We start from the raw sequence: 12,920 nt of genomic DNA, 5'->3' as shown, positions 1-12,920 counted from the left end.
CTGTCTTTCTCCTTACGCCTTCTTTTTGCTCTTGAACTTCCAGAATGAGTCTGAGTCGATGGCTGAGTTTGGCGTGGGGCTTGTGGTTGTGTTTCTGTCTCCAATGCTTGAGTTTCTGCTGCTGGCTGAGAATCAGCTTCATCATCACCATCATCTTCACCCACTCTAGAGTTCAAAATGGCTTCTCCATGTTGAGCGCTCCATCCTTCAGCTCCAGTTACTACCACACCACCAAATTCCGCTTCAAACATATCCATGTTACTAATCTCTTTGCATACAGATCTTCTAATCCCTGGACACTCCTATACAGCAAAAAAGAAAGAGTAAGTTAGTGATAGCAATGTCATTAACAGAGGAAAAAAATGTAATATAAGCTGCTTATCATCATTATGCTATATACTAAAATGTGAAACTGAAGAGAGAATAATGTGAAACTGACCCTTTCGCGTTCACTCCACCAATCATCTGACATGTCAATCCTTCCCATGTCATCAAACCCAAGCTCTGTCCTGTTTTGAGTCAGCGTCTTAATCTTGATGTATTTCTTCCTAGTGGTGTCGTACTTGCTCTTGTAGGGCTTCCAATCAGGTAAATTCTTCTTAAACCGCTGTTCAAACGCCTCCATAATGTTTGCTTTCCCCACTTTATTCATTGATATACCAGCCATATCATAGAGTTCGAAAAAATATCTAGTTTCCTCAGGTTTCCAAGTCTAAAGCAAAACACATACAACAAGTTCCATTTATAAACTCATAAACTCAAGTTCCATACAACCTAAACACAGTTCTATACACATAAACTCAAGTTCCATACAACCTAAAGACATTTCTAAACACCAACTCAAGTTCCATACAACCTAAAGACATTTCTATACATAAATGCAAACAAGAAAGGGTCTGAGCTTACATCTATTGCCATCGAGAGAGTGAGCTTGCGAGCCTGAGACCTGCAAAAAAAAAAGAAGAAAGAATAAGCAATGAACATGAAGTTAGCTAACTTAAACTGAAACAAAGCAAATGGCAAAATAAGTATAGCAACAGCAACAAACCCATCAAAGCAAATTCAAAAACGAGACATATAGCAACAGCAACAAACCCAACACTACGATTGATTGGCTGAGACTACAAAACCCATCAAACATCATACCTGAAGACTCGAGAAAGAGGGCTGAGACAAGAGAGATGGAGAGAGCCTGAGATCGATGAGTGAATCAAACTAAGGCTTTGATTGTAAAATCTGCTTCGGTTCTGTCCACTGTCGAGTGGTTTCACTAGGCAATGAAGCAGGCGAGTTGCGTCTATGATTGTTCGTTCACGTTAGCTAGTTGATACCCTGGTAAACAAGTATCCAGTGACTGCTGTTCAAAGACATTGGTTCAAAACGAGACATATAGCAACAGCAACAAACCCATCATGAATTATATCAAAGCCACTTGCGTTGTTGATAACTTACCAGAAACAGAGTGAGCTTGGGAGAGCTTGAGTGAGAGAAGCTTGGTGAATTGGTGATGAAGACTTGAAGCGACACAATAAGTTGATTAACGATGAGAGACGAAGCTTGAGACGAGGCTTACCTAGCAAAACCCAACAAAGACATAAGCTTTGTGTAAGAGGAATTCACGAACCCAGACATGAACAAAACCCAACACTATGATTGATTGGCTGAGACTACAAAACCCATCAAACATCATACCTGAAGACTCGAGAGAGAGGGCTGAGACAAGAGAGATGGAGAGAGCCTGAGATCGATGACGATAGAGAGAGAGCTCGAGTGAGAGAATCTTCGAGCCCGTGATTAGCGTCGTCGGAGAAGAGAGATCTCGAAAACAGGACATGGCTTTGGTTAACGATGAGACATAAGCTTACCTAGCAAAACCCAACAAAGACATAAGCTTTGTGTAAGAGGAACTCACGAACCCAGACATGAACAAAACCCAACACTATGATTGATTGGCTGAGACTACAAAACCCATCAAACATCATACCTGAAGACTCGAGACAGAGGCAGAGGCTGAGACAAGAGAGATGGAGAGAGCCTGAGATCGATGACGATAGAGAGAGAGAGAGCTCGAAACTTGGAGATGGAGATGAGAGAGCTCGAAACTTGGAGATGGAGATGAGAGAGCTCGAAACTTGGAGATGGAGATGAGAGAGCTCGAAACTTGGAGATGGAGATGAGAGAGCTCGAAACTTGGAGATGGAGATGAGAGAGCTCGAAACTTGGAGATGGAGATGAGAGAGCTCGAAACTTGGAGATGGAGATGAGAGAGCTCGAAACTTGGAGATGGAGATGAGAGAGCTCGAAACTTGGAGATGGAGATGAGAGAGCTAAAAAGCCGGAGATGGAGATGGAGATGAGATGGAGAAAAACTGCGTCAATGGAGAAAGCTGCGTCTTTTGGAAAAATTAGGGTTAGGTTTTATTGTAAATAATGAAATATAGTAAGGGCAAATGCGTAAAATAAACATCAGCCGCCGAGTTTTAATCGCAGACGCAGATTTTTTCGGCGATCGACGCGAGGACGCAACGTTTAGACGCAGACGCAGACGCAGTACCGGCGTCGATGAAACGAACAAGAGTTTATCAAAAAAATTGACGCCGACGCAGCCGCAGGTAGCTGCGTCAACCAAACGAACAACACTATGGTGAAAGAATCTCTGAGAATGGCGTCTGTTGTGCCTTGGTTCCCAAGACTAGTACTTCAAGACTGTGAAATGGAAGGTTTGCTTTAAGTACTTTATTTTAAGATTCAGTTTATTTGTTTAAGTAAATTATCTCAGATTACGAAAGGGCAGATTGTCTCTGGCTTTATTTAATACATTATTTTCTAATTTGAAAGGATACAAGATTAATAAAGGATGGAATATAAACATTGACGCTAGATCCATTCATCTTGATCCTAACGTATATAGTGAACCTCACAAGTTCAACCCTTCAAGGTTTGACGTACGTACAGTCTACTCTTAAGAAACCATATTTCCTTTCGCTATTCTTGTTTGCATAGTAACATTAGTTTGTTTGTACTTATTATAACTAAATCCTAAAATGAAGGAGGAAGCGAAAGCGAACAGTTTCTTACCATTTGGTATGGGAGGAAGAACATGTCTTGGACTTAATATGGCCAAAGCCATGATGGTAGTTTTTCTCCACCGTTTTATAACCACTCACAGGTTCGTACAATTATCTTAGATGAATACATAAATTGTAATATTTCGGTTATAATAAAAATAATGATTGTGACCCAATGATAATAATGATTAAGATGGGAGGTGGTAGATGGAGATCCAAGCATCGAGAAGTGGACATTATTTGCCAGATTGAAGAGTGGATATCCGATTCGTGTGTCACGTAGAATGTAAATATATAAGTTTCAAATTAGATCTTATATGTGTATAAACAGACTCAACGAGTGTTCCTAGATACGATGTTTCATATCCAAATGTAATGTTTACAACTTAAATTGCATTAATGTCATATATTGTCACTATACTGTAGAGAAAGACAGACGAAGTTTCCACTTTGTCTTGTGCTTTGTGAACACATGATTGTAATAGTAAAGAATATTTGAACACCAAAAGAATTCTGAGGTAAATCCATAAATTATTAGCTAAGAAAGAATAAAGCGATGATGGTTGTTCATTGCTTGTCCTTAGTTGGAGTTGGTTGATTTTGTTATTCCATCAAGGATTTTTCATATTACATTCAAAATTTTGAACCAGACGCCTTAGCCTATTTGACAGGTAACTTTTTTAAAATAATTCTTATGGAAACTCAGATTAATCTCTGAATCTATAAAATAATAACTATATAATATTTAGGGTGGTTGATATTACATTTAGTAAAAATCGGTTAGATTCAGTTAAACGATAATCACTACAGTATGCGGCTACTTAATTGATAATTGACACTTTCAGCTCAATACAAAACCAAGTTTCGGTTTATCCTCAATTCCTTTGATGCTAAGGAATGGCTCCAAAGAGAAGATTTAGTCTGCTTTTTATTGATTTGAATAATGGTTTAGTAAGTGTTCAAAAAAAAAAGAATAATGGTTTGATAACAAACGTAAACTTTTTTTTGCCTAATTTATCCAAAAAATACAATCACTACTAAGGAAAAATAGAGTTATCTTCTCCCGTGCCCTGTTCTATTTCTTTTTTGTGTGTTATTTCTTAGAAAAAACATGTTTTAGTGGTTATCATATGATATTTCACAAAATTTGAAGTATGTTAATTAGTGTGAAAAAATGTTAGATTCGGGTCTATTACGGGCTTCCAACTTAAAACCAATTGGTAATTAGTGGATTGACCCTAACCCTTTATATATTACTTAATGTCCCTTATAATTTCTGATGTGGGATATATATCTCTAATACCCCTCCTCGAAATGATGGCTGTTATAGGGTTAATCACGATCTTTATATCCGGTCGGAAGGGTTAATTTTAATTTTAATTTTAATTAGAAGTTTATGGTATTTAGGATCTTGGCTCTGATACCATGTTAGATTCGGGTCTATTATGGCTTCCAACTTAAAACCAATTGTTAATTAGTGGATTGACCCTAATCCTTTATATATTACTTAATGTCCATTAGAATTCCCGATGTGGGATATATATCTCTAATAAAAAAACTATTAAATCATAAAATAAGGAATTGCAGGAGGTATCAAATCATTTCATTGCTCCTAATCTTTCACCTGGAAATGAGAAATTTTCCTGTATCAAAGCATTATATAAAAGAGTAATATATAACGCCTTTTAAAAACCCTTCTTTGGATTTGGTTGCGACTAAACAGGTGATTCTATTTGGGGCAAATGACAAAGACGTGATCGACAAGAAACTGCAGATAACAGTAGCGTTCGGTTCAACCACTTTGGTAAGAGACTGGATCAAAGAATGCCTCGTTCCATTAGTTTGTTATTAATTTGGTTGGTGTCAAATTACTATGAAACGAAACCCAAATTCTATATCACCATCCTTCATGCAATGATGCATGCAAATGCAATACATATCTCCGAAACACTTTCTTGGTACGTGAGTTTTACACCGTATATACAGTGAAGAGTGGAAAGAGCGGCGTAAGCAGAGCCGTGCTCACTATGTTACAAGAAAGACAATTGCCTTAGGCCCCCAACTTTCATCCTATATTCTGGACCCTTATTTTAATATTTCATTCAACTTTTTAAAATTTTATAGATAAAAAGTTCTAATTAGCTTTGATATATGCAATATTTTTGTGGACAAATCTCCAAAATAGCACATTTCTAAGTTTATATCACAAAAATAGCACTCAAAAACTAAAATGACCAAAATAGCACATTTCTAAGTTTATCCTTTGAAAATTTTAATTTTTTTATTTTTCAAAATTTGAAATCTTATCCCCAAAACCTCATTTCTCAACTCTAAACCCTAAACCCTAAACTCTAAACCCTAAACCCTAAACTCTAAACCCTAAACCCTAAACTCTAAACCCTAAACCCTAAACTCTAAACCCTAAACCCTAAACTCTAAACCCTAAACCCTAAACTCTAAACCCTAAACCCTAAACTCTAAACCCTAAACCCTAAACTCTAAACCCTAAACCCTAAACTCTAAACCCTAAACCCTAAACTCTAAACCCTAAACCCTAAACTCTAAACCTTAAACCCTAAACCCTAAATCCTAAACCCCACCCTTTAACTCTAAACCCCACCCTTTAACTGTAAACCCTAAGTTTGTGACTTTTGATAAAAACATTAAGTGTTATTTTTGTGACTTTTGACCTTGAGTGCTAGTTTGGGAACAAAAACTTGATTTAGTGCTATTTTTGTCTTTTTCTCTATTTTTGTTGCTATAAATTTATTTACGGGCACTATCTATATATATTTCTTATTATGCTATTATAGAATTTAATATTTTAAACTTTCATATATGGATTCCTAAAGTATTTTTTGTATCAGAATTTTTTTTAGCTCAGGTAGTTTTATTTTCAATAATACATTTTTAAGTTGCCTTTTAGCCTATCTAAATTAACATATATTTAATTAAATATTACTAAACGTGTTAGATAATTTTGAATATTTATATATATGTTTTTACTTTTTGTTTAGAAAACTGAATAGCTTATATAACTTTTAAGAAATTTTATGTTTGGTTCTTCATATATATATTTATAAATATTAAATATATGGTTTTGTAGAGTTTTATGTGATAAATGTTTTATTACTAAATTATGGGAAAAAATATTTTCGCCTTAGGCCCCTCAGCACCTAGGTACGGCACTGGGCGTAAGTTCTTGGTACGTGAGTTTTTTTCTGCTTGAAAAAGGGGTACAATATTTTGGATGTACATATCAGAAGAGGAAGAGTGTAACTTGTTAGTCAAGAAACTATCCAACTCTGCGGTGGATCAATCTCCAGTCGATTTGAGCAAAACTCTTTTCTGGCTAACCGCGAGCATCATGTTTAGAGTTGTTTTAGGACAGAAGTTCCATGAGAGTCAGCTTATTGATAAAAGAGAAAGTCGACGAGCTTAATATTTGAAGCCCAGACAGCTCATGCTAGTTTCAGGACAGCACAAGAGGATCAACGATGTTTTCTTCAAGCTCGATGCTCTGTTCCAACGCGTGATCGACGATCATATGCATCCAGGAAGATCGAAAGATCAAAGGGATATCACTGAACTGATGTTGGATGTAATGCATTAACAAGGCAAAGATGATTACTTGAAGCTCACGGTAGATCATCTCAAGGCATTAATTTCGGTAAAATGAAGCACAAGACTTTTGGAAGAGAAGGGGAGTCATGAAAAACCCAGAAACACCTTCTTCAAATCCAACCACTTGTTATCGGATCACGAGAATCGAATACGCACGCAACGCGAGTGTTCAACATAATGTCTCAACCAAATGACGACGGACAATATAGTATTAACACTTGGCATTGTAAAGAAAGAAGGTTATTAGTAAATCAATACTATTAAATTAGGATCATGACCTATTAATATATGTTGAGTCCAACATAAAAATATACTGCATTTAAAATATAACTGTATAACATATAATACAATTGCATCTACAAAAACATAACTACCTTCATGTTAAAGGGAAAAAAACGTAACCACCCCTATAACCACTTAAACTCCTATTTTATAGGATATGTATATATCAATACTGCAACAAACAACAAATATCAAACTCCTATTTCATACCTAATTATATGGCCAATATACTAAATTTAAATTTATGATCTACAAAATATATTTTTAGAAGTAAATTTAAGATTACTAAAACTATTTAAGTCAATATATTATTATGAAAGTATTGTTTATAAAAATATATACTTATGAAAAAATCAATTATAAGAAAAAATCTTATGATAGTCAATATGGGACTTCAGCATCCATCCATGCATGGTGTTCTTCGCTTAATTTTTAGTCTAAACTCTAAGGATGACGGGTTTAACAGGTTTTAAATAGATTATTCGATTAAATTTTTTAATTAAATGTAATTTTACTTAAAGTTAGTGAAAAACATATTAAACCATATGTATATAGATAAATATATATATGTATTTAACAGAATATTTTAAAAATTATTTTTATCAAACATTTTTCAAAAACTTTCTTCGGGTTTTGGTGCGGGTTGGATTTGATATTGGTTTTCAAATTTAACACTTTAAAACCATTCGAATAGATATATGTAATGTTTAATAGAATATAATATTTTGATTTTCAAGTTGATTACGAAATATTCTTGACTGGTTATATTAGGTAACTAATATGAAATATAATATGTTGCATACTTCAGGAATAAAGTTTACAAATTATTTTTGATATGCATATAGCATAAATGTATAGTTATGCAATTTAACATATTTAATATAGTTACTAAATTAAACTAAAATAAATTAATATAAAACACAATTATAATTACAAAAAATATCATAAATATAAAAATTAATAGAAACAAAAAAACAAAAAAATTACAAACCAACAATATACCGCGGATCAAGATCTAAAACAGAAAAATATGATTACAAATAAACATGTATATGTTGGTTAACTTTTAGATTGCTATTATTTTATTAGATTGATTTTGTTTAAAATTTATACACAAATTTGACTACAAATAAAAACACAAATACAAATACAGAAAAAAAACAAATTATAAAACTTAAATTTCTAAAAAAAATAATTAAAACAAAAATATACCCATCTTTTCAAAAGCGGGTCAAAATCTAGTTATTTATTAATATACTAAAAAGCACATTTTTTTGATAAACTAATCATAAAGCGTGTTAAGGTAAAATTTTGACTATTAACTAATCATTTTGTGAATGCAGCTCAGACTTTTTTCTGTGTTTGCACTCAGAATGATAGGCTTTATTGATTTATTATAAATGCCCTTTATAATATTGTTACAGTACATAAAAGACTTATTATATTGTAAAATAAAATCGGAATAAAAACCTCTCTCTAGAAACTCTCCAACTTCTCTCTCAAAACAAAGTTCATCTTCCATGTCGGTGTGTGTGTTTTCCGGCGGTGGTGCGCCACCGTCGGAATAGCTTTTGTTTTTGTTTTGTTCGTGCGTTTCAAGTGTCTGTTTAGTTTCCTCTCCAACATCGGTGACAATCGTTTTGCATCGTCTGGTTGGTTTTTGACTCTGGTGTCATCACCTTACTCTTCAGTGAGGGCAGCCGGCTCTTAACTCTGATTTCGACCTTTCTTCAAGGTGAAGTCGGCACGATCGATTCCCAATCAATGGGATGTCTCTGTTTTTAAGTCTTGGTGTTTTGGTGTTGGATGAAATCTCGACTTCGGTCGATCGAAGCTCTCTGTTATATGGTGGTTCCGATGTGTGTGAAGATCTTCTCTATGATTATAGATGTGATATGGATTAGGGACGATTGACGTTCTCCGGTCGATGGATATGAGAAGAAGATGTGGGCCTTAAAGCTGGTGGTTTCTTTGGGTGTGGTACTATTCCCGGTTAGGTTCTGGTGGTTTGCCGTGTTTCCGGCGACGACATGCAATTTGGTGAAGGCGGTGGAGACTTTCCAACACGTGGGCTTTCGTCCTCGTGCTTTGAACACGTGGTAGGGATGTGTTGTTTTCTCCTGTGCCGTGGGTTTACTTGGGCCATTGTTGGGCTTTGTTCTTTTTTTGGGTTTATGTTGTAGGTTTATATGCTGGTTGAATGCCTTTTGTGTGGGCTTTTTATATCTCTAAAAGTAATATCAATAAATATCGGTTGGCAAAAAAAAAAAAGACTTATGTATATTGTATTTTCATACATCGTACACGGTATATTGCGTGCGTACAAGAAAAGAAAAAAGGGGGCAAAGCCTGACACAGGTTTATAGAGTTGTCGGCTATAAAAGTTTTGGGGATCAGCTGTGTTGTTTTCTAGTGTCATCCCCCTCTCCACTCCTTAGCAAAATGACACAACTACCCCGTAAACTTTTTTGGCTTAATTTATCCAAAGAATACAATCACTACTAAGGAAAATAGAGTTATATATCTTCTGCCGTGTCCTGTTCTAAGAGTATCAATGAACAAAAACCCTCATGAAATCCCCAACTTTTATAATCATCTCCAAAAATCCAAATTAAGAAAAGTATTATAGTTGCGCACAGACACACACACACACACACATATCCAATTTAATAATTGGTGGAACAAATAGTCCAGTCCCTTTGCATTTATGTCTAAGAAGATGACAAAGTAGCACCTCCCGATATCCCCCTCTCCAAAACAAATTACCTTATTGCCCTTCATGAAGCTATTTGTAGCCTCTCCTCTACGCTACGCTCTCTCTCTCTCTCTCTCTCCCACTCTTGCTCGCTTAGCAAAAAGAACAAAAAAAAAAATGTCGAAAGCCTTAGCAAAAGTCGGAACAGCCGCAAACGCGGTTTTCCGTACGATATCAAAAGCTTACAAGAACCCAAACACACAGGATACGCTTGTGAACGCTTCTGTGGAACTCGGAACATCCGCTGCGAAGACAGCCTTGGAGGGCGGGAGCAAGAAGACTCCGCCGTCACCGCCGTCGCCGCCATCGTACATGTACCTGAACACCAGTGCCATGGTAGAGCAGCCTCAAGGCCGTTATCCTTCTCAACCTCGACCCCTCTTTCCCTGCTTCTTCCCGATGGTCTCTTCTCAGACACGTCGGACGTCGTTCGTACCCACCAACACGGATCTGGAGCCCCAGTTTCCCGAGGAAGACTTCAGAGGAGAAGGTGGTAGTTCTTTTTCCTGGAAGATGAACGGGTCAGATGTGGGAGCTTCGAAGATGGTCCTTCTCCCACGCGGGTTTCCCCAGCCTGTCTTCTCCAACGGGCCAAAAATGGCGTTCGTTTTACAAGGTAATAATATTCTTCTCTTTTTCTTTGTTTTGATCTAAAATATATGAGCTGGATCATATAAAATCTCTGAATTTGTTTGCCAACACTCGTTACTTGTGTCTCAAGTTTTTTTATTCTGTTTGATTTACAAACTTCCAACACACATGTTACTTGTAAAGCTCCAAGTTTATTAATTCCATCTTTCTAATCCGGTTAATTAATTTTTTTTTTTTACGTAGAAAAACCCCATAATCATTCTGGAGTTTGTTTTGCATCTTTCTTTTTAATCAAGCATTAATGGCCATTTAGTAAGTTTAGAGAACTACGACGTTTTACTAGCGAGCTCAAACTTTGGCATTCACAAAATTAGCAGGCATGGGCCCCACCCAACTTTTCATTTTTAATATCTTTTGTTACAAAATTTGTCATCTTTCTTGTCTTTACTTTACTAGACTAGTTAAATGCTCTTCTCTTATAAACTTTGAGCATTTATACTAGAGTCTTTATTCCTCGCCAACATTTTCTAACTTAACTTTGCGATCGATTAAATTTTCTTTCTTGTCACTTTGAATCCTCTCTTCTATTTTTGTTTAGTTTGAAACTAACACCTTGTTAGATGCAGGTACGGGAACTGCCGGTATTGTTGTGCCTAAAGGCAACGGCGTCCTGAATGAGAGAGTCGTCCGAATCTCCGAAGCAGATGTCATAGCCGTTCCTTCAGGAGTTGTAACGTGGTGGTTCAACGACAACAGCGACACACACCTCGCCATTGTCTTCCTCGGACAGCAACGCCTTGTCAATTTCTACCTTGCCGGGCCAAGAGGGGTCTTCAAAGGCTTTTCTGCCGAGGTCGTGTGCACGTCGTTGCAGCTTGGTGAAGCAGTGGCAGCCCTCCTCGACTCTCAGACCACCCACGGCGGCATCGTGAAGCTCGGTCCGGAGCTCAACATGCCGCAGCCGAATATCATCAACAGGGACGGTCTAGTCTTCAACTCCTTTACGGCGGTTCTAGGTGAGGGAGATAGCAGCGGAGATGCCTTTTTCTTGAACTCCACCAACCTCCCTCTGCTCAACGAGGTTGGTTGGGGAGCTTCGATCATTCAACTCGGCTCCGGATGCATATACCCTCCAACATACGCTTGTGCTACTAAATTCCAGATCATCCTCGTGTTCTCGGGCTCTGGTAATGTTGAAGTTGTTGGTCCTAATGGCGACAGTATCATCAACGCAGCTGTCGAAAAAGGCCACCTATTCATTGTCCCTGACACTAGTGTGCTCTCGGCTACTGCAGGCCACATTGGACTGAGTTGGCTCTCGATCTTCAATTCTCCAACGTGAGCTTCTCTGCTTTCTTGTTATTGACTTTTGTTTTTTTTTTCATAACCTATTTTGATTTAGCTTGTTTACTTGCAGACCACGTTTCCTTACTTTGGCCGGGAGAGGTTCTGTTCTCAAAAGTTTGTCTCAGGCCGTGGTTCAAGCTGCATTTAACGTCACTACACCCATGGAGAGGAAGATACGTTTCCCCGGTCAATCTCACTGAATAGCATCGGTCATCTATGGTGTTTATGAGATTTTCTCTGCTAATCTTGTTTGAACCATTAAGTTTCTTGTTTACAAAACTCGTATCTTTCCTTCATGATGATATATTTATTTTTCTCTATTATGTAAAAGCATTGCTTGCAGAGCAAACTTCTCAAAACCCTTATTAAAGGCGACTTTATTTTCCCCAAAACGATTATCACACGGCTGAGATAATTACAAGAATGTTCGATCGTTTCCCTTCGTGAAGTAGCTCTTACTAGTATAACAATTTTTATATGCGAATTAAGGTAACTAGTTACTAAAATGGGAATTTAACTGGAGCCAGTAGATTTTGATTCTTTAGGCGTTTTTCCATCCCGGTGATAATGAACTAAGAAACCAATTAATTGGATCGTCTAATTTACATTGCTTGTCTTATACTGATAACGTTTTATGTTTTTTTTTTTGCTTTAGCTTTGAGAGTCGCTTGTGAGATAGGTCACTTCAAGTTTTTAATTGGCCAAGTGGGTCGCGAAGTTTTAATTGTCGAAACGGACCGCTAGGGGGGAGAGAAATAAACCGGTGACGAATTTGGCCTTATGACCCGTAATGTTCTGGGCCGTGACCCATGAAACTCTTGAAAGTGACCCAGACGAAACGACCCTAAGACTTAGCGACCCAAGCGGCCCAGAAGTTTCCGCACGTGTGAGTTCGAGAATTTTTTTTTTTTTTGGGTGACTGGTTGCAAAGGTTAAAGGTAATATTAACCATTCCTTTTCCCGCCGTTCACTGTTTTCTGATATTTGTGGTAATATTAATTAAACTAATATGTTATAAAACGCTAACTGGGTAATGGTGAGAAGCAGCTAAGAACTGGTGTACAACTAAAAGAAGCAACCCTACGATAAGAAGATATTCCCATCCTCTGAGGCCGTCGATGCTTATCCACTGTAACTGAAAAGGATGGAAACAATTAGCGGTGGTCGGAACGTCGGGTCCAGTAGTGGTGGCACATGCAGTAAGGAAATCAGGACCAACACCGGCGAAGGTACAGAGTTTGAGCTCTAAGTTT

At 37.1% G+C, this 12,920-nt stretch overlaps 2 protein-coding genes across 2 annotated transcripts in view; both read left to right on the top strand.

Moving 5' to 3' along the window:
• LOC106308972 (abscisic acid 8'-hydroxylase 1-like) overlaps positions 1 to 3,358 on the top strand; it is an 11,345-nt gene extending 7,987 nt beyond the window's left edge. The window contains exons 8-11 of the mRNA XM_013746068.1: positions 2,642 to 2,720; positions 2,839 to 2,945; positions 3,051 to 3,169; positions 3,262 to 3,358. Of these exons, the coding sequence (XP_013601522.1) occupies positions 2,642 to 2,720; positions 2,839 to 2,945; positions 3,051 to 3,169; positions 3,262 to 3,358 (402 nt within the window). The remainder of the gene's footprint in view (positions 1 to 2,641; positions 2,721 to 2,838; positions 2,946 to 3,050; positions 3,170 to 3,261) is intronic.
• Positions 3,359 to 9,822: 6,464 nt separating this feature from the next.
• Positions 9,823 to 12,032, top strand: LOC106311812 (legumin A-like). The gene is made up of 3 exons (XM_013749110.1): positions 9,823 to 10,345; positions 10,947 to 11,658; positions 11,738 to 12,032. Exons 1-3 carry the CDS (start codon positions 9,847 to 9,849, stop codon positions 11,865 to 11,867), a joined length of 1,341 nt encoding a protein of 446 aa, XP_013604564.1. The 5' UTR covers positions 9,823 to 9,846; the 3' UTR covers positions 11,868 to 12,032.
• The last annotated feature ends 888 nt before the right edge of the window (positions 12,033 to 12,920 follow it).

Source organism: Brassica oleracea, chromosome C8, assembly GCF_000695525.1.
Source record: "Brassica oleracea var. oleracea cultivar TO1000 chromosome C8, BOL, whole genome shotgun sequence".
Lineage (NCBI taxonomy): Eukaryota > Viridiplantae > Streptophyta > Magnoliopsida > Brassicales > Brassicaceae > Brassica > Brassica oleracea.
The sequence above is the reverse complement of the archived record's forward strand: the minus strand, read 5'-3'. Positions and strand labels throughout refer to the sequence as shown.